Below are 22,119 nucleotides of genomic sequence, written 5' to 3'. Positions count from 1 at the left end.
CCACGGGAGGAGGCCCACCTTGGCTGAACTTTCAATGTCACAGATGTGGTTAAAATTCTTCAAAGTCAGGATAAAGGCGCAGCATGTGGACGCTGAGGAGAGCACAGCAGCTGTGCACACTGCAGGCTTCCCTGGGGTCCAGGCAATGGTCCATGGGGGGAGGGAAAGGTACCCCCAGGAAAGGAACATAGATTCCAGATGTGCTAATTCTTATTTTTCATGTATTTGGAATTCAACCTGATTTCTCTGTGGGGCTCATTGGAGTCAATCCTCCCCACTCTCACCAGGTGTCAGCAATATTTGCTTCCTTTGACAGAGGAAAGTAAGTATTTAGTGGCCAGTGGTGGTTTCCAAATGTCCACAAATGTTTTCATTCGCAAGAGGTCCAGACCAACTCCCCTCCCATGAGGGTGGCTGGACAACTGGCTCATGAATGGAACAAACTTCAGGCTCGAAAGGCGCCATGGTGTCTTCCCCCGGTCACTCTCTGGACCAGTCACCTGCCACGCTCTGTAGTGTGGACACTCACGGAGATAACCTCACCACAGTGAAATGAGGCTGTTCCCGAAAGTCACGTGAATGAGCTTTGCACCTTCCACATAGAGCCTTTCCATTCTGGCCGAGACCCTGACTGCAGCCTGTGAGACCCGGGGCTGGAGACACCGAGTGAGACCACTCCTGACCCCTCACCCACAGACACGTGTGAGATACCAAACCTCTGCTGTTTTCAGCTGCCTGGCTTTGGAGCAGTTTGTGGCAAATACTGAGGTGACTAATGCACAGGGAGCAACAATGGGATCAATGGTGGTTTCTTACAGAAACAGCAGAGACCAGAGACCCCGGAGGGACAGATTCAAGATCCTCTAGTAAAGGGAGGCCAAACAAGGATTCTGTACACTGTGAAAGTGTCCTTCAAAATAAAGGTGATTATTAAAATTGATCCTTTTTCTAGCATTGTTTTAATATCCTAACAGCTGGGTTTTTTTCGGTATTCATTTAATTTGGGGGATTTCGTGGTTTATTTGCACAACACACGTGCACATTCTGGTTTCCTTCTGCGCAGCCTGGCGTCGGTCTGGGTGATAGGGCACCAGCAGTGCTGCTCTCTCCACAGTGGCTTTGCAGCCTTTGGAGGAGACCCTGGGGGCAACCTCAGCACAGGAAGGTGGTTGCTCAGCAGCAGCACTTCCGGCTTCTTGACCTTGTGCACCAGCAGCGTACTGGAGCCACTGGGGAGCCAGTAAACCCCTTTGTGCATCAGACCTGACCTCTGAGCCTTCTGTGCGCCCTGTCAGCCATACCCCTGGGTTGCTGCAAGGTACCCTTAATTATGACATGTCAGTCTGACTGGTGCTGAATGAAGCTCTTGGTCCTCTTTTAGAGGAACCTGGGCCTCCTGAGGGGTCTGAGGGCAGCCTTGGTGCCTGTGGGAGACGGCTGCCACCTCTGTGAGCAGTGCCCAGGAAGAGGCACGGTTGTTCTTATAGACCCTAGAATGACATCACACATCCTTCACATAACAGTCCACTTCCTGTTGCTATATGTTAGTTTACACAATATAGAAACCTTGCAACTATTTAGACACCTGTACTCTGTGCGTCTTTTAGGTTGTTGGTGTTACGTTATATATCTCTACAGGTGACAACCCCTGAGGAGTGTTTTAATTCCCAATTTAAACCACTATATTTACAAAGTAATGAGAAAGGATAAAAAATAGATGGCAATTTGCACTTAGTGAGATATTTGCATTCCTGATGCTCTTCCTCTTTCCTGAGATTCTGTATGTCCATCTTGTATCATTTGCCTGCAGCCTGGAGAATGTCCTTTACCATTTCATTTCCCATAGGGTGGACCTTTGGGAACACAACCATTTTTAATTTTTTTTTTTCTGAAGACCTATTTTGATTCACTCTTGAAGGACATTTTTGGTGAATATAGAATAATGGGTGGGCAATTTTTTTCTTTTAGGAGAGGTATCCTACTTCCTTTGGCCCCCTCTTTTTTCTTATTGAGGTGTCATTGGTATAAGACCCGGTACATGACTTAGGGATCAGGCTCACACCTTCAAGATGCAGGTGCCCACAGCACACCCACCACCCCAGCACCCACAGTCCTTCGCCATCAACATCCGTGGCCTGTGTTTTCTGCTGAGTCATCAGATGGGAGAGGGGGCTCAGAGGCTCCAACCAGAACTACCGTGGTGGAGGGAAGATTCATCACATCAGCCTCTGCCATCATCCTCACGGTCACGCCAATTAAACGCAGAAGAAGCTGCACATGAGCAGTCCCTGCAGCACTGGGGGAGGCAGAGCAAGACCAGGAAAGAGGACCCCTTTGGTTCCAGAAAATCTCCTGAAAGAGAGGGAGGCTTATCACATCATCAAGGCCACTCAGACAAATCAGGCACTTTTGGAAAAGAAGTAGCAGGGGCAGGAAAGAACTAAGACTGTAAAGTAAAATCAACAATGAAAGGGTCCATCTGCCTGTTCTAAACTAAGGGCACGAGCCAAAGAGCCAGACACAGCAGGCCTGGCCTTGCAGAGAAGCCACATCAGCAACACCAAAAATCTGTCTCCCTGCAGATCAGTAACTTCCAGTAAAGACAGAGCTCAAGCGGATGGCCCTGCTCACACCCCAGCTCCCAGAGATAAGGCTCCCTGTTTTCCTTTGTGCACAGACAGGTCAGATATGTGCATTAACTAGACACCTGTTACGGACTGTTCTCTGTAAAAATCCTTGAAAGTGTACGATGTTTTCCTTGTGGACTCTATAAAATTCTCATCGTGAGGCTTAAAATTTGAACAGCTTTGCCAGAGCATCTGGAAACTGCACCAGGCTCCAGCACTCAGGTTTTATTCTTCAGTAAACTCACCTTTGCTTCCTTCATCTTATTGAAAACTGCAGGCGTAAAGGACAAGAATGATTTCTGCATGATTTCTGGTGGCAACAGCGTCCCCAAGCCTTCAGCCACCCCAGGATGCAGTGTCCCCATAAGATAGTGTCACCATCAGTGGCGGGTCTGAGGAGTAGCCTCTGCCCGGCACAGGGTCCTGCTGCCAGTCTCTCGGGAGGAGTATGTGACTCAGTAGTGAGACTACCACAGTTCCTGTCTGTGGGGACCCAGAGCTTCGAGTGAGGTGTGTCCCTGCCAGAGCCTCCCCCCTGCTAGAGACAAGACTGAGGTCAGAGTGTCACTGATGGAAACAGGAGCCCCAGGGGCTACCTCTGGGTAGCCTCAGAGCTGATCATGTCAGCAATCTGTGGCTCAGTATCTCTTCTGGCACCTGGCATATGCCATTATTATGATAATTTTTATTTTTAAAGATTTATTTTTATTTCTGTATGCATACAAGAACTGGATGAAGTTCTTGGTGTGGACACTCACGGATATAACCACACCACAGTGAAATGGTAGGCCAGAGGTGTGGGCTTTGACAAGATTCACCAGAGACAGAGTGGGGAGCAGAACAGGCAGATCTACTGAAATACACTGCAGAGGGGAGCAGCAGGCAAGACAGGAGAGGTCTGCTGTGCCATTTGGGCAGCACCCTGCCCAGGGATCAAACTCATGCTGTAGTGGCTGGCCATAGCTTAATAGTGCTGAGACTTAACCCTTGCACACCAAGGATGTCCTAAAGCTAATTCCATACAGGCTTTGTGGACTCCACCCCCACCCCAGGCCAAAGCCAAAGACACTGGGAACTCAAAATCCCATCACCACCAAAGGGAAGGTGGCTGGGACCTGAGGGTGGGGTTAAGCAGCCAGGTTGGTATAAAGCCAGACATGTGGGCTTTGGAGGGGTTCCCCCATTTTGGCTCTCCTCCAGCTCACTGCGTCAGGCCAGCTCTGAGAGTGCCTTTGGGTTTCCAGGTCAGCGGATCGGGTAGGACGCATTAAAGACTTTATTTCCCTATTTTCTCCCTGAGTTGTACATTTTCCTTATTTCCTTTTCCCTTGTAAATAAACCTTTTATTAACCTTTTGTGTGTGCCTGTAGTGGAGTATTAATAAGTCCCTTGTAAGCGCGTGGGTGAGGACCCACAGCCAGGCAACCCGTTTAATATCAGGACTGCCCTATAACACTGCAAGAGAATTTGGTTAAGAAATGACTAATCTATAGATATTGAAAAGCAAATCAGATTTATTCCCTTTTTTATCGAAATACCATGAGCTTTGTTTAGTAAACAACATTTAGACAAATTATTAATATACATTATAACTTTTTAAAAAGATTTATTTATGCATGCAAGAACTGGGGTACAGGCCAGAGGTATGGGGGGTGAGATTGTTAGGGGGAAAAGGATGTCCTAAAGCTAATTCCATACAGGCTTTGTGGACTCTACCCCCACCCCAGACCAAAGCCATCAGGACATTGGGAAAGACAAATCCCATCACCACCAAAGGGAGGGCTGCTGGGACATGAGGGTGGGGTTAAGCAGCCAGGTTTGGTATAAAAACTGGACACGTGGGCTTTGGGGGGGACCCTTTTGGCTCTCCGCCATCTCACAGTGCTGGGCCAGCTCAGAGAGTGCCATTGGGTTTCCAGGTTGGCGTATCGGGTAGGACTCATTAAAGACTTTATGTCCCTATTTTCTCCCTGAGTTGTACATTTACTCATTTCTTTTTTTTTCCCCTTGTAAATAAACCTTTTATTAACCTTTCTGCGTGTGCCTGTAGGCATGTAGTGGAGTATTAATAAGTCACTTTTAAAGCGCCCAGGTAAGGACCCACAGCCAGGCAACCCGTTTTATATCGGGGTTGCTCTGTAACAAGAGGATTCACCAGAGAAAGAGTGGGGAACAAAACAGCAGATTGACTGAAATACACTGCTGAGGGTGATACAGGGCAGGGAGAGGGGCAGCCCAAACCCTGCAAACCTGCCTACTCTAAATGGGTTCTGCCATCCGCTGCATCAACACAAAACATGAGACTTTAATGGGAAGGAACTTTAATACAATTAGGAAACAATACAGGAAAGGCAAAGAATCTAGTTTCTAAATCAAGCACCCAAAGTTACCTGTCCCTCGTGGGTAAAAGTCCATCCAAATGGGATTGGCCCAGAGCAAGGCCCCAAAGCCTGCCACAAGTCCAAAGCATCTTCCAGTGGGGACCCACAGAAAAGGGTCAGAAACAACCAGACAAGCCCGGAAGGGAAAAAGCAAAATCAAAATCAAGATAAAAGCTGCCATTGTCACCTCCCCATGGGTCTCACCCCAGTCCACGACCAAAAGGCAAGCACAGTTTCTTCACGTGTCTCTAGGCTCCATGCGCCTCCTTTAGATCTCCTTCTTGCTCTCCATCCTGCTTTTTTTTTTGGACTGGTTTCTGTTGCCTTCCCCCCCCCCCACCACAGATTTATTTATTTATTTATTTACTTACTTACTTACTTACTTACACAAGCACTGGGTACAGTCAGAAGCGCGGGAGGGTGAGAGAATTCACCAGAGCCAGAGCGGGGAGCAGAGCAGGCAGAAGGACCGAAGTACACTGCTGAGGGGAGCAGCGGGTGGCAGGAGAGGTCTGCGCGCCATGTGGGACCCTCCTCCGGTGGCCGGGGAGCAGCTGGGGATCGAACCAACGCTGCAGAGGCTGCGAGCAGCTTCTCAACCCAGCGCTCAACTGCTGTGCCCCCGGGGAGGTCCACCATCCTGCTTTCTTCCCTCCTCAGTCTCCTCTGCAGCTTCTTCTCTCCCTGCTCAGCTCCACCCTCCCTTGGGTGGGGCAGGGAACCTGGAACCTCCCCCTTTCCTGGGGACCACCCTGTTACAAGGGGAGCAGCCCCTAGTCAGGACAGGTCTGCTGCACCATGTGGGTAGGGTAGCTCTCTGGCAGTGCTGCTACAGTGCTGCAGCTTCATTGGTTACATTTTAACCCCTTGTGCCACTAGGGAGGCCCAACATTATAACTTTAAGGCATGTTTTGAATCATTAGATTTTCCACTAGTTTCCAAAAATCTTAGATCATGATCTCAAAATATGTTTTTGTCAGAATTTATACAGCTGCCAGTTTATAATTGAACCCCCGGAGGTAAAATAAGAGGAGATTTCTTGATTTGTACTTAAAGTTTTGGCTAAGTGTACCAATTTTAAGAGATAGTTATTTTACCAATATCTGTGAAGACACTGATGAGCCTGTTGTTGACTTAATCTTAGTTATTTAGCAACTCCTTTAAATGAAACTTTTAAATTTGCATTTTTAAGATTGGCTTTTTGGCTTTACAGAAGCTGTAAAGAGAATTTACATTATGTTTTTAAGGTCAGAAAAAAATTTCTTTTTAAATCTCAGGAGAGGCTTAGAACACCTTAAACAATCTAATTTTGAAATAACATAGGTTTTAGTTTGATACACACATTTAGCTATGTTTTTTTTTTTTTTCTTTTATAGAGGCATGTTTTTATTTATTTATTTATTTATTTTATTTGTTTGTTTTGTTTATACATGCACTGGGTACAGTCAGAAGCGCGGGAGGGTGAGAGAATTCACCAGAGCCAGAGCGGGGAACAGAACAGGCAGAGGGACTGAAGTACACTGCTGAGGGGAGCAGCGGGCAGCAGGAGGGGTCTGCGCGCCATGTGGGACCCTCCTCTGGTGTCCGAAGAGCAGCCGGGGATCGAACCGGCGCTGCAGAGGCTGCGGGCAGCTTCATAACCCAGCGCTCAACCGCTGCGCCACCGGGGAGGCCCCCATTTAGCTATGTTTTTGATACACATTTTGATAAACCAAGCTTTCCAATGAGATAGAAGCTAAAATCCTTACATAAGAAAAGTATCTAATTTTAACCATTACATAAGACCTAGATGTGAAAACAAAAATTTTAAAGCTAAGCAGAGAAAAAAAACCTGGGATTGTGTAAGTTTCTGTTTTTGTCCAAACCCGGCAGGGAACCACTTTCCTTAAGACAGAAGAACACCTTTTTACAGACCAAGAGGACAAGAGAGGCAATAGATTAACCAATAAAGTATCCTACATATCCTGTTAGTAAGACCAAAGTAATTTGACAGTTTTTTTCCTAAGATTTATTTATGCATACAGGAACTGGGGTACAGGCCAGAGGTGTGTGTGTGTGGCAGGGGTGGAGGGTGGGGAGTGAGAGGATTCACCAGAGACAGAGTAGGGAGCAGAACCGGCAGATGGACTGAAATACACTGCTGAGGGGAGCAGCGGGCAAGTCAGGAGCAGTCTGCTGTGCCATGTGGGTATCTCCTCGGCTGGGGATTGAACCCCTACTGCAGTGGCTGAGGATTGCTTCATAGGTTGCGTCTTAACCCCTTGCACCACCAGGGAGGCCCCAGTTTTGTTTTGTTTTTTAACAGACCAAACATCTCAAAAGTGGAGGGCATGGCAGAAATAGAAATTTCTCCCTATGGGACAGGCCAGAAGAGATATCAGGATGAAAAGGAGAAACCTGGTCCCCCAAGGCTCGGTGGTAGGGGACATACCAGTGATCTCAGCATGAAGCAAAGGTCCTGACAACTGCTAGTTGAGAACAATAGGGCACCCCACACGTGTCAGCCAGGGTGGTGTTCCCCACTTTATTTTCCAGCTTTTTTATCTTTTGTCTCATCCAAAGAGAAGGTGTAGAGAATGCTGTTATAGCTGAGGGTAGTTATGCATTTTGGGTTAATATGCAAAGATGTCAGGCTGAGTTAAGGTCTTGTAAGAGAGAACCCAGACTAGAGTCCGCGGGAATGGAGAGAGCAGACTCTAGCACATATGAGTGCCTGAAAGAGAGTTTGAACCTGTCCCAGACAGATTACAGTGGGGGCAGCCAGGGGCGTACCCCCATGGGGTGGGGAGTAGTCAGGGCATACTCCCCAGGAGATTAGTCCTATTTTTGTGGGTGCCCCCACATTGAGGAGGAACTCCCCTATGCCTGAGCGTCCCCAGGCCTCCAATTCTCTGTCCCTGCCACTCTCTCTTCTCTGGGTGGAAAGGGAGGCTGTCTCAGGCTCTTTTTCTATTTAGAAATGTTTTAAAAAAGATAACTTGTACTTGGCCCATGTATGCCTGATCGTAATACCAGTTAACAAGGAAACCTATTGGCATTTAATAAGATGATTTACAAAGTAGGACCACAGGCCTAGCTCTGAGACTGTAGGGTCTAAAATAGCTGCCTGCAGTTGTCTTAGTCCCTCACGAGTCTTAAAGTTAAGGCAGATATAACAAGAACGTTTAACCAAGGAGGAAATCTGGGCTCCATAGCAAGGGACAGAGACTATCTAGAGTACCTGTGATGTAGGAAGGCACCTAAAAGACAAGGACTCAGAGACGGCGAGCTCTGAAGGAGGCACTCTACCCTAGCAAGAAAAAGGCAGGATGGGTTACTGGCTACTTATAGTTTGTTGATTTGCAGTTGATTAAGATAAAAAGGAAGCAGTGAAAGGTTGTAGTTGAGTTAGGGAGGAGCAGTAGATAAGAGGTTGTTAAAAGCACATCCAGGTCTCCTTTTTACAATCCTAAGAGGTGGAGAGCTGTGGGATGGACACATGGGTATTTATCATGAGTTCCTGCATTCCTTTGTCTTGTGGTTGGCGGGACTAGAGCTAACTCGGGGTGCACACCAACTTCTCCTTTCACAGGAGTCTTCTAGAAAGAGGCAGCTGACCCTAGTGGCCTCTTACATGGCTGACCTGTGCCCACTATTTTTTTTGCGGCTAGAGCAAGACCTGGTTTGAAGACAGAACTCAGGAGCCAGCCCTTTTCCGAGGTGGAGAGAGAATGGCAGCTCGACTGAGATAGATTAGCAAAGCAGTGAGGCAAAGAGAGAGGCACAGGGCGCTCACCCCGTCAGGTCTAGGGCAACTGGAAGGCTGTTCCCCCACATTTTAGGGCCCGCCAAAGAGTAGCTTTGGCCTGAGCCCCTCAGTCCATGTAGGACAGCCAGGCAGTGACCAAACACCACCTCCTTTCAAAAAAAGGAGAGCTTGTATGGAGAGTTTGAGTCAGAGAAGCTGGAGAAATCTTATCAATGCCATGAAAAAACACATGTTGGGAGCCATATATTGGGCACCAGATGACATGAAAAGCCCTGCATTGGGTGCCATATGATGTCGTTTTGGAGTCAGTGGGTTTGGAGTGCCTGGTCCTTGGGTTCATTCTGGGAAAGGTTTCATCAGAGCTCCCGTTTCAGTGACACGGGTCAGGTTTCCTGGGCAAGTTTCCTAGGTGAGTTTCTCCAGGAGACAGACGTTATTTTTTTTTTAACTATTTTTTTTTTTTAAGATTTATTTATGCATACAAGAACTGGGGTACAGGCCAGAGGTATGTGGGTGGGGTTGGGGTGAGAGAATTCACCAAACTGGGGAGAAGAACAGGAAGACTGACTGAAATACACTGCTGAGGGTAGCAGAGGGTGAGTCAGGAGAGGTCTGCTATGCCGTGTGGGTATCTCCCTGGCTGGGGATCGAAATGCTGTAGTGGCTGCGGACCGCCTCATAGGCAGTGTCTCAACCCCTTGCACCACCAGGGAGGCGTGTTAGTTTTATTTATTTATTTATTTATTCTTTTTATGTTGTGATTTTATTATTTTCTTACATTGTTGTTAGTTTTTAGACATTATTTGATTTCTCCCCTCAGGGTTGTCCCCATAGTCCATCTCCTCTGTGTCTTTTTTTTTTTTTTTAATTTTTAAAATTTTTTTACATCATTGTTCATTTTTAAACAATATTTCCTCCCCTTACCCCCTCAGGTACAGTCCCCACAGAGTTTCCTTCACCAATGCACCCATGCACCACCACCTCAGTCCCCTGTGCTCCTCCCTCTCTCCCTCCCTCTGATCCCTCTCCCTCCTCCTCCCCTGCAGTGTATCTCTGATTTATAATTGTCTGTTTTTGCTTTGTTGTGTTTTGTACTGTTATTATTTTTTTACACTGATATCTTATTAGGTTTCCCTATATTCCTGCTATAAGTGAAACCATCCAATATTTTTCTTTTTTTTCTGGCTTATTTCACTGAGCATAATTCCTTCTAGCTCCATCCACATTGCTGTGAATGGCATGAGTTTATCTTTTTTGATTGCTGAATAATACTCCATTGTGCATATATGCCACATCTTTTTTTTTTTAATAATAAATTCTATTTTTATATTCCCCCATACAATTGCAAATGCCCCATTCTGACCCCAATCCTTCCCCTCCCGCCCCCCACCCCCCAAAAAGTGTCTCTGGTTCATAGTTTTTTGTTGATTTTGATTTTCACTTTCTTATATTCATTTTCCTGGTCCCTTATTTAAGTTTTCTAGATTCCTGCTATGAGTGAGACCATCCGGTATTTTTCTTTTTCTTTTTGGCTTATTTCGCTGAGCATGATCCCTTCCAGCGCCATCCATGTTGCTGCAAACTGCATGTGTTTATCTTTTTTGAATGCTGAGTAATATTCCATGGTATATATGTACCACATCTTCTTGATCCAGTCATCTATTTTTGGTATGCCACATCTTCTTGATCCAGTCATCTATTGTTGGGCTTTTGGGTTGTTTCCAGGTTTTACCTATTGTAAATAGTGCTGCAATAAACATAGGGGTACAGGTCTTCTTTTGAATCAATGTTCTTGTGTCCTTTGGGTAAATCCCTAGTAGTTTAATGGCCAGGTAGTATGGTAGCTCCATTTTTAGTAAACTGATGAACTCCAGACAGCTTTCCATAGTGGTTGGACCAGTTTGCACTCCCACCAGCAATGTAGGAGAGTTCCTTTTTTACCACATCCTCGCCAACATTTGTTGTTGCTAGTTTTTTAAATATGTGCCATTCTTACTGTTGTAAGGTGGTATCTCAGTGTGGTTTTGATTTGCATTTCGCTGATAAGAGATTTTGAACATTTTTTTCATATGCCTGTTGGCCATTTGCATTTCCTCTTTGGAGAAATGTCTTTTAAGTTCTTCTGTCCATTTCTTGACTGGATCGTTTACTTTGTTTTTGTTGAGTGCTGTGAGTTCTTTGTATATCTTTGTGATCAGTCCCTTATCAGTTGTATGGAGTGCAAAGATTTTTTTCCCCATCAGTGGGGTGTCTCTTTGTTTTGGTTAATGTCTCTTTTGCTGTCCAGAAGCTTTTCAGTTTGATGTAATCCTGGGTGTTTATCTTTTCCTTGACTTTCTTTGCTTTGCTGATGAGTATTTCAATATGTTTTTGAGATGTATGTCTTGTAGAGTTTTACCTGTATTTTCTTCTATATATTTTATGGCTTCAGGTCTTATATCCAGTTCTTTTAACCATGTTGAGGTGACTTTTGTGCACGGTGAGAGGTAGTGGTCTAATTTCATTTTTTTGCATATGCTGGTACAGTTTTCCCAGCACCATTTATTGAACAAACCATCCGTGTTCCATTGCATATTCTTTGCTCCTTTGTCAAAGATCAGTTGTCCATATAAGGGTGGCTTTATTCCTGGGCTCTCTATTTGGTTCCATTGGTCTGTGTGTCTATTTTTGTTTCAATACATAGAGAACCCTAAAAACTCCACAGAAAAACTACTCGAAATAATCAACCAGTTTAGGGGCCTCCCTGGTGGCGCATCGGTTGAGCGCTGGGTTGCAAAGCTGCCCGCAGCCTCTGCAGCGCCAGTTCAATTCCCGGCCGCCGGGTGAGGGTCCCACATGGCGTGCAGACCTCTCCTGCCGCCCGCTGCTCCCCTCAACAGTGTACTTCGGTCCTTCTGCCTGTTCTGTTTCCCGCTCTGGCTCTGGTGAATTCTCTCACCCTCCCGCGCTTCTGACTGTACCCAGTGCTTGTATAAATAAATAAATTAAATAAATAAATAAAATAAATCTAAAAAAAAAAACCCATATTGCAAGAAAACTTCTATCAAAAACAAACAATAGCCAATAAGAGTGGGAGCAAACTGTTACAAGAACATTAGACTTCAGAGTTAATACATACATGGGACTAGAGAGTCCTTCCTTAATTTAAAAAAAAAAATCAACCAGTTTAGTAAAGTAGCAAGATACAAAATCAACACACAAAAATCAGTAGCCTTCCTATACACAATCAATCTGGAAAAGAAATCAAGAAAACCATCCCTTTTATGATTAAAACAACAAAAATCAAATACTTGGGAATAAACCTAACAAAAGAGGTGAAGGACCTATACAAAGAAAATTATAAAACACTGTTAAAAGAAATTGAAGAAGACGCAAAGAAATGGAAAGACATCCCCTGCTCATGGATTGGAAGAATTAACATTATTAAAATGGCCATCCTACCGAAGGCAATATACAGATTCAACACTATTCCAAGAAAAATCTCAATGACATTCTTCAAAGAAATAGAACAAATACTGATGAAATTCATATGGAACCACAAAAAAACATTAATAGCCAAAGTCCTACTGATAAAAACAAAGGAGAAAGGAGGTATCACACTTCCAAACTTCAAGCTATACTACAAATCCATAATAATTAAAACCGTTAGTTATATTTAAAGAGCAGGTTTATTAGGAAAAGGAATGGAGGAATAAAGTAAACTTGCCTAGACACAAGCAGGCAGGAAGAGCTGCCCGGAAAGGGACAGGTTTGCTAAGAGAGGCCTGCATAGTCACAGTTGGGCCGCCTTGAGGAGAGCTGCCTCTGCTGAGGGAGGTCTGTGAAGAGAAGTCCAGCTTGGTGCAGTTCCAGACAGGCAGGAAGCTGCTGCCCTGCAGAGGGAGAGAGTTGGTGCAGAGGCACCTGCACAGGCACAGGTGGGCAGAGGAAGTGCTGCCCCTGATCTGTGCAGAGACTGCACTGACATAGTCTTCTGTTTGGGAGGGGCTCACTCCTTGTGAGCCTTAAGGTTAGTTGCCGAGTTTGGATAACTATGCAAAATCTGAAAGGGACAGGAGATTCCACAAGGGCTCAATCTCCATATATTTACCCTTGGGCCTGTGCTGTAGATACCCCCTACAGCATTCTGATCCCTGCTTGGGTCTTATGCTTTGTAATCTAGGCATTGGCTCCTAAGGATCTTGGTTTCCATAGCTGTGTAAATCTGTGCTAATCTCTTCTACCCCCACCTCCTTGTGTGAGCCAGGTTTCTGGTCTTGTGGTGCCTCCTTTTCAGTTTTTTTTTTTCCGATTCTTCCATCACTCCATCACTTACAGTAAGGAGCAAAAAGTAGACCTGAAAGTTGTTTACTTACAATAAGGAAAATAAAGTTAGTTTAGATATTTAAAGTTATCATTAGTTTTTTGGCAGATAATGAAGAAAAGGACAGATTTAAGATTGAGTCACTAGTTGTAGTTTTAGTTATTTTTTAGGACTGATATTCCAAATTGCAGGGCTGTTACTGGAACAATTATATACACCAAGGTTTTTCCAGGGTAAAAGCAAGAAAAATCAGAGATTTAACATGACTCAGTATGACTGAGTAGTTTGTCCACTTGGCTTTATTTATTTATTTATTTATTTATTTATTTTTGGTGCTGAAACCCAGGACCACTTGGCTTTAGATGTCATCTGTATTTTGGTTAGGACCAGGGGGAAGAAAGTTAAGCCTTTTTTTTTTTTTTTTTTGAGGAAAAACAAAAGTTCCTTTTAAAGGGATAAGCTGATTTGTGTTCCTGGAAGATAACTTGGTTAAGAAATGTCTAGGTATAGACATTGAAAAGCAAACCAGATTTATTATCTTTTTTTTTTTGAATACCATGAGCTTTGTTTACTAAATGACATTTAGGCAAAGTATTGTAACCTGGTGGTCCCCAGGAAAAGGGGAAGTTCCAGGTTCCCTACCCCACCCAAGGGAGGGAGGAGCTAAAGAGAGAAGAAGACAACAATTTTAAAGATAAACAGAAAAAAAAAAACAACCTAGAATTGCTTTTTAAGTTTCTATTTTTGTCCAAACCAGGCAGGGAACCAGTTTCCTTAAGACAAGAGAGCACCTTATTTATAGACCTTGAGAACAGGAGAGGCAAACAGATTAAGATTGCTTATGTTATCTCTTAAGAAATAAAGCACCCTACATAGCCTGTTAGGAGGACCAAAGTAATTTCATAGTTAAGTTTTTTAAACTGACCAAACAGACCTAAAAGTGGAAGGCATGGCAGAAATAGAAATGTCTACCTATGGAACTGGCCAGAAGAGATATTAGGATGAAAAGGAGAAACCCGTTCCCCCATGGCTGGGTGGTGGGGGACATACCAGTGATCTCGCACAGAGCAAAGGTCCAGGCAGCTACTAGCTGAGAACAATGGGGCGCCCCATACGTGTTAGCCAGGGTGGTGTTCCCCACTTTATTTTCTAGCATTTTAATCTTTTGCCTCAGCCAGTGTGACCAGGATTGAACAGGGATTGAATTCGTGCTGCAGTGGCTGCTGATAGCTTCATAGTGCTGAGACTTAACCCCTTGCGCAACTGGGGGGTGTGGAGGGGAGGCAGTGATTAGTACTGTTTTGATAAGGACTTTCCTATCCCATGCAGTCATTTCGTACCCGTTTTCTATGCTTCAAAAATTTCTTTTGTAAATGAACTTTGAATATTAATGTCAGAAATAGTTTTTCTGAATGCTTTAAAAACAGCAAATGGTAAAGTTTCATGTTAGGGACACTGGCCTCCTCAAAGAATATTTCTCCCTTTGATTGTCATCCTTCATGAAAACATATTTCCTATGAGGGGCTCAACATTTGCTGGAGATGGTGGAGGACCAAGTAGAGTTGGGGCAGAAAGCCCTGGACCATCTGGATGTAATCTGTCTCTCTTTTAAGATTTATTTATTTATGCATACACAAGCTGGGTTTCAGGCAGAGGTGTGGGGGTGGGAGGGTGGAGGATTCACCAGAGACAAAATGGGGAACAGAAAGGCAGATTGACCAAGGTACACTGCTGAGGGGAGCAATAGGCGAGTCAGGAGAGGTCTGCTGCGCCATATGGGTAGCTCCGAGGTCAGGCATTGAACTCGTGCTGCAGAGAGTGCGGATAGCTTCATAGGTTGCCTCTTAACCCCTTGTGCCACCGGGAAGGCCCCTGGATGTAAGCTCTTTTTATCCCCTTGAACAGGTCTCAGTGCTGATCGGCAGAGATTCCGAAGGGGAGACACTGTCACAGGTCCTGCTGATTGCCTCAGCTGCTGCCCTGCCTTCTCCCAGGCTTCCAGATCTAAACTCCCTTCTTTAGGGGACCTAACCATTAGAAGTAATTTATGGAGCTGGCACTTTTTTACTTTGTATCCTCCTGTTTTTAAAAGTTTCTGTAATTGTAATTTATGCTGTTGCTCTTCATGTGCCATTGTGTTACAGGGCAACCCCAATATAAAATGGGTTGCCTGACTGTGAGTCCTCAGCCGCACACTTAAAAGGGACTTATTGATACTCCACCAGGCCTGGGGGGGACGGAACCTTCCAGAAGTGGGCATCTGTGGAGGTGCTTTCTGGAGAGGAGCAGAGATACACATGCAGTGTGCAGCATGAGGGGCTGAAGGAGCCCCGAGTCCTGAGATGGGGTGAGAAGGGGAACGTGGGCATTGAGCTTCTGCTCACAGGTATCAGGAGCCCATCTAGAGACCTTCAGAGGGTCAAGATGGAGGCCTGGGGCTCAGGGTCTAACCTTCCCTTTCCTTCTAGTGGCCCCTCCTCAGTCCTCCATCCCCACCGGGGGCATCATTGCTGGTCTGGTTCTCCTTCAAGCTGTGCTCACCAGAGCTGCAGTGGCTGCATTTGTGATGTGGAGGAAGAAGCGCTCAGGTAGGGAAGGGAGTGGGGGGTCTTGTCCACTAGGGACTTTCAAGTCAGGGGCAACTTGCCCTACCTGGTTAATGGGAAGTACCATCCACACTGGTATTGCCCAGGGGGCATTTGGTCCAGTCCTCCCTTACCTCCTTTCTTCGTTTTTCCCAGCCCTGACCTGGGTCTTTAGTCACAGTTCTGGAAACTTCCCTGTCCTGCAGGATTAGAAGATTAGGAGTTCTGACTTGACTCCTCCATGGTCTCACATGATTTTTCTTCCCACAGGTGAGTAAGGAAGAAGCTACACTCAGGCTCCAGGTAAGTGTGGATCAAGAATTTGATCCCTGAGCCCCTGGAGACAGTGTAGAGGGAGCCCATGGGGGTGTCATCCTCATCATTTCCTCCTGTGGTCTCATCTCTGACCACGTTTAGTTGTGTTCTCTCCTGGGCAGCAGCAGTGCTCAGGGCTCTGAAGTGTATCTCAGCCCCTAAAGGTGAGACACTTGAGGACTGTAGCAGGGGCTGAAGGGTTCAGGCAGAGAGGCTTCGACTAGATTATGGGGACGCTTTCAGAAGGGCATCTTGAGAGTGCAGTGGACCATTGATATTGTTAACACTCAGGTCATTCACCTGAATTTCTTCATGATTATTTTCTTTCATGGTGAGAAACAGCCTTCTTGGCCTGGGTGTTACAAGATGTATTTTGCCCACATTTTGTGGCTTTATGATCCCCTGGTTTAAACTACTCCAGACCTACGAGAATGGCCAATATCCAAAAGACCAGAAACAAGTGCTGGCAAGGATATGGAAGAAAGGGGACAGTCCTGCGTTGTTTTTGGATATAGACTGAGCCAGCCCTATGGAAACAGAATTGAGGTTTCCTAAAAGAGTAAATGTGGTTCTGCCATTGGACCCAGCAATTCTACTCACAGAGGATAAATACTCTACTATGAAAGGACCTGCACTCCCGTCACCACTCAGCAATATTTACAGTAGCCAAGCTACGTAAATACCCTAAATGCCCCAAACAGGTGACAAATCAAGTAGAAGCTGGGATTACATGTATACATCTATGTACATGTATGGGTGATGTGTGTCCCTGTATAATGAAATAGCATCCCCGGTCAGAAAACATAACTCATGCCACTGCGGCAACATGGATGGAAGAGGGAAAAGTCAAAAGGAAAAAGAGAAATACTTATATATGGATGTAGAGAAAGCAAACGAAGGGCCAGATTAAGCCAAAGTTCAAAACTAACCCTTGAGCCCCGCCAGGCCACACCTATTGCTGACCAGGGCTGCAGACCAGCCCAGGCTTCCTGGCCCGCAGTGCTGGATGGTGGACTGACCCTCTCTAGTTTGGCATCAGGCTCATTTGTCAACAAAGCCTGACTCCCGCTGACTGAGTCCCCCATTGTGTCTTGTTGCACCTGCACCACTACTGGATCCCCAGCCTCTGCTGTTTGCTGGGTCTGAGATGGGTCTTGTACTTGATGCTGCAGATTATGACTTTTTAACACCACTTATATATCCACCACAGGTCAGAAGGTGACATCTTCTGACATTCTCCTGATAGTAAGAAATCTTGGAGCTTTTATCCTTTATTTCCTCATTGCAACACTGAGTTATTATTTGTCTATAGTTCCCTAGTTCCCTAATGAAACATCCACTTTTTTTAGAGATTTAAAAAAAATTTTTGTGTAGTAGAACTGGGTGAAGGCCAGAGATGTCAAGGGCTGGTGGTGAGAGGATTCACCGGAAACAGAGTGGGGAGCAGAACAGGCGGATATACTGAAATACACTGCTAAGGGGAGTGGTAGAAAGATAGGAGAGGTCTGCTGCACCATGTGGATCCAACTCAGGCTGTTGCTGGCCGGAGATCCAACTCAGGCTGTTGCAGTGGGCCTTCTCAGTGGTAGTGCTGAGACTTAACCCTAGGCCACCAGAGAGGCCCAAAACCCACAATTTTTAAAAAATCAAGTCTTGCAAGAAATTGTTTACTGTTATGTCATTACCATGGATTAAGTATTCCCACCATCTCACTGTTCCTGCTGGAGCTGATAGGATACAGCAAACTATATGTCAATGTACGAGAGTTTCCAAATGGCTGGATTAGCTCATTATAAGTGCATGGTCCACAAGCTGGCTTTTTTAGGTTGTACATCTTTGTCAATATCTAGATAGTTTCCATTCATGATGGTGATGTTTGTATCTTCAAATCTTAAGACCACTTATTAATGGCTCAGCTCACCATACACACTTTCTCCTCTTCTTTGACTACAACTGTGGACAATATTTTACATTGTGGGATAGAATTGGAGGCTCATTAAAATATTCTTCCTCCTTGGAAGGGAAAGGACCACAGTTATGTGAAGAAGGTGACAGAAGAAAAGCAGAGCAGCCAGCAGGAATGGTAAAAATGAAAAGTTACTTGATGGAGAAGTTACAAAGGCTGAGCAGATTATTGCCAAATTATTAAATGTTTTTAATGAGGGAAAATAATCAACATCCAGCCAGGACACACAGCAATGGTAGCATTGGAAACTCCGCATTGAGGGCCCTGCTGAGGGATGGTCATGCTGAGAGACCAAGAGAAATCAACCTGAGTGAACACCAGGGGAGACCTAAGAGGTGACTGTGTCTTTCCAGCCAGTGAACCTGTAACTTATATTTTCTCAGCAATAATCTTTAAAAAGGTGGAGAGAAAGTAAATTATGGAGAAGACCAGGTTATATCCTTTTGCTTTAACCCACCACATTCATTAAGAAAAACTCATTGCGTTTATTAACACCAAGGCTCAGCGCCATAACAAGGAAACACAAATACAGGATTCAGGTGGTGCCTGGTGTCAGGAGTGAGCTCCATCTTTCCATGGCGGTCAGCAATGACCACTTATACTTTGTTCACGGGGAAGCCTCAGCATGGCAGCAGGTCTGATAGAATCTAGTAGTGACTATGCAGTGTGATAACACTTTCATCTCCCTAAACACAGGAAGCTTTTTCTCTGGGGACATTGTCAAATGTTACATGTTACTAATCAGTAAATAAGCTGGAATTTCTAAAAAATATCCATACTACCATGATTCAATCCAGATGTGGGATTATTTAAGTAAAGATTTTGATGGTTTTTATTTAAAACCATTATGTAATAAGCATAAAATTATGTGAATCTAAATGTATTTAGAAAGGGAAACTTGATGTCCAAGTAGTATATTTGGCTGCTGGATTTTTTTTTTAGATGTATTATTATGTATAAAATAACTGGGTACAGGTCAGATGTGTGGGGGGTGAGATGATTGACTAGAGACAGAATGGGGAACTGAACAAGTAAACTGACTGAAATACACCACTGAGGGGAATAGTGGGCGAGACAGGAGAGGTCTGCTGCCCCATGTGTGTAGCTCCCTGGCCGGCCAGGGATCAAACTCATGCTGTAGAGGCTGTGGATAGCTTCATAGTGCTGTACTTAGCCCCTTGTGCCACCAGGGAGGCCCCTGGCTGCTGGATTTTTAACTAAACTGATACACTGCACTTTTGCTATGTTTCAAAGTGAAAAACCTATACTTTTCTATAAAAGGAAATAATTGCCAAATATTTAGGCTTGTCACTGAAGATTGGTTTGGAATTCATAATGTTTTCTCTGAGTAAAATTTGGGATTAACAGACCTTTCTGGACAGAGATTGACATGCTGCAACTTCTCTTTAGAAGCCCCAGTCTGGCTGCTGTGCAGAATCAAGAGGTGAAGGGTGAGAGGTGGGAAGATAAATGTAGGAAACTAGCACAGATTCTAGGATGGAAAATTTGGTAGCTTTATGGGGTGTGATCAGGAAATAATGGGAAGTGTTTGGATCTGGATATATTTAGAGATGGACTTTACAGCATTTCCTAATGTAACATCTGGGTTGTGAGAAAGGGGTCAAGATGCCACCCAACATCTCAGACTGAAGTAAAGATGTGGAGCCCGCAGTGACACGGGCAGGCTTCAGAAGTAGCACATTTGTGGAAATGGCATCCGAGGTGTTCATTAGGAGAGTTGAAGCTGAGGTTTATTGGAAATGCAGCGATGGTGGCAGTTGGACAGATGTTGGCAGCCTGCTGCCTGACGGGAGCCGAAGCTCTCTGGGAGGACCTGTTCATTCTGCACATGGAGTTCCAGGGTGTAGAAGTTCTGCAAACAGAAGGTCTTTCCAGAACTGACTCCTCTTCCCTGAGGAAGTGCTGGCTTGTGTGCATGTTCCTTGCTAATCAGCAAAGCTTGTCCCAGCAGGAACTTATTAATTTGTATAAGCAAAAATACAACTGCATGCTACTTTTCTGTTTAAAAAAGATTTATGCATACAAGAGCTGGGGAGTAGGCCAGAGGTGCAGAGGATGAGAAGATTAAACAGAAAGAGAACGGGGAGCAGAACAGGCAGACTGACTGAAACACACTTCTGAGGGGAGCAGCTGGTGAGACAGGAGAGGTCTGCCACACAATGTGGGTAGCTCCCTGGCCAGGGATCAACTGAGGCCTCACTGGCTGCGAGTAGCTTCATAGTTCTGAGATTTAACCCTTGTCCCACCAGGAAGGCCCTGCATGCTATTTTCTTGCCCCTTTGTTCATATCTTTAATAAAAGCTTTGGCTGGGAGAATGAGAGGCAGAGTTGCTGTCGATGGCTCTCCCCAGCCTCCCCCTGCTGCAAATTCAATTTAGACTCTGAGTCTTCCATCATAGCTGAGAACTTATCGTCTGTCTGCAGCAGACAGACAAGCCAGGAGCACCGGTGAAATATGTGCACTGAGAAATAGATCTGGGAGGTGACGTAAATGATATTTGAAGTCTTGAGTATGACGCACCTCCCAGGGAGTGATGACTAAGGGAAAGAAAGGAGCAGGACTGAACCCCTGAACCCCCTGTGTTAAGACCACCCCCCAGAGCCAACTGCATATTCTGACACCATGTGGAGAAGGCAGGGAGACCAGGGAGCTCCCAATTCCATGAGCACAGGAATCACCAGGACACTCACGAAGACTCAGAAGGTCTAGAACAGAGCCTGAGAGTCTGTGTATAACAACATTGGTGCTGACCACACTTTCAGCAGAAGGAGGAGACCAGATTCCTGGCTGTGCATTAGCCTCCCCTGCAGGGCGTGTTGAGGAAGTGATTCCCAGTTCCCTGCTCATCACTCTGAGCTGTTGGGTCTGGGAGAGACCTGAGTGTTTGTGACAGGCCCACATGCATCCTGGGGCTCAGCCAGATTGGGGCCCCTGATGTCAGGATCAGGGAGCTGTGAGGACCTGGGAGGAGAAGACAAGACATGCCTGGGGGGTCTGTTTTGCTTTCCTTCTAGGAGGCATATCCAGGTGGACACCAGAAGTGGTTCAGCTCAGCATAAAGAAATCTGTCACTGTCCCTGGATGGATTTCTCACTCATTTGATACAAATGTACAACACAAATTTTTCAAGTAAAATTTACTAAAGGCATTAGTAGATATATGTGAATGTATATGTTTGTATATAATAGTTTAGTATGTGACACTGACTCCAGACCCAGGGCTTCCCAGCTCTTTCCTGCCCCCTGAGTGGTGGGACATGCGGGCTTTGTTGGTGCGGCTGCCCCAGTGGGCACAGCCAGAGGCCATGGGAACAGGAGTCTGAAAGGGCTGGCAGCAGCAGTGGTGGTTCTGCCCTGGCACCCTGTGTGTGCGGTCGGAGCTGGTAAGCACAGCTGTAGAGGTGATGGCAGAGGGGGGTTTCCTGCCAGGGGGCAGGCAGCCTTCAGAGGGCCCCTCCCCAGAGCAAGCCAGGGTTAAGCAAAGGAGGCCCTGGGCTTAGGCTCCCCTCCCCTGCTCCCCAGAGGAGCTGCTTCTGATAGCACCAAGGCCGCCCTGCAGTGGGTGCCACAGGACAGCTTTGCTGAGCCCAACTCACTGGGCTAGGGATGATAGCTGGGGGGCATCAGCTGGGTTTGAATGGACCCCCACTTGCCCTGGCAGGCTCCAGGAGGCCGCTGCTTGAGGATGGGGCCCAGGCCACCCTGACAGCTGTGCTCACTGCACCCAGCAGCGGGAGTGGCGGTGGGTGACAGTAGGTGGGCACTTTACCACCAGCCACCGTCAGTGTCATGGACAAAGGCAGCAGCCAACCTGGCAGCAGAGGCTCTCTGTCCCCCCACCACTGCCCCAGGGCATGCAGCCCACTGGGGTACAGCAGCAAGGTCCCCTTTGAGACCTGTCATTGCTGCTGACTGTCCGGTACCACCTCCTGGTGCTGTTGCCTCCTTCCTGTCTGGCCCTGTGTTCAGGCTGTGGCTATGCCTGCTGGGTGTCTCCTCAGAGGGGAGCACCCCTGGGAGCACTTCCGCTGCCAGCTGAGTTGGATCCTGGCCCAGGGCTTGCGACTGTGCCACCAGCTCCAGCCCCTCCCTGGCGGGACTGTACCCCTTGCACGGGCAACCTTAGTTTGGGACTATTGGACACTGTGGACACTATCTGGGGTGACACAGCCG

At 46.0% G+C, this 22,119-nt stretch overlaps 1 protein-coding gene and 1 pseudogene across 1 annotated transcript in view; both read left to right on the top strand.

Moving 5' to 3' along the window:
• LOC119252076 (patr class I histocompatibility antigen, A-2 alpha chain-like) overlaps positions 1-15,922 on the top strand; it is a 33,524-nt gene extending 17,602 nt beyond the window's left edge. Inside the window, exons 4-5 of the mRNA XM_037519287.2 lie at positions 15,528-15,647; positions 15,915-15,922. Coding sequence (XP_037375184.2) covers positions 15,528-15,647; positions 15,915-15,922 — 128 coding nt within the window. The remainder of the gene's footprint in view (positions 1-15,527; positions 15,648-15,914) is intronic.
• A 3,771-nt stretch (positions 15,923-19,693) lies between these two features.
• LOC119251258 (patr class I histocompatibility antigen, B-2 alpha chain-like) overlaps positions 19,694-22,119 on the top strand; it is a 25,489-nt pseudogene continuing 23,063 nt past the window's right edge.

Source organism: Talpa occidentalis, unplaced genomic scaffold, assembly GCF_014898055.3.
Source record: "Talpa occidentalis isolate TD23 unplaced genomic scaffold, MPIMG_talOcc4v2.1 talOcc4.2, whole genome shotgun sequence".
Taxonomy (NCBI): Eukaryota; Metazoa; Chordata; class Mammalia; order Eulipotyphla; family Talpidae; genus Talpa; species Talpa occidentalis.
This window is presented reverse-complemented; position numbering and strand designations above follow the sequence as displayed.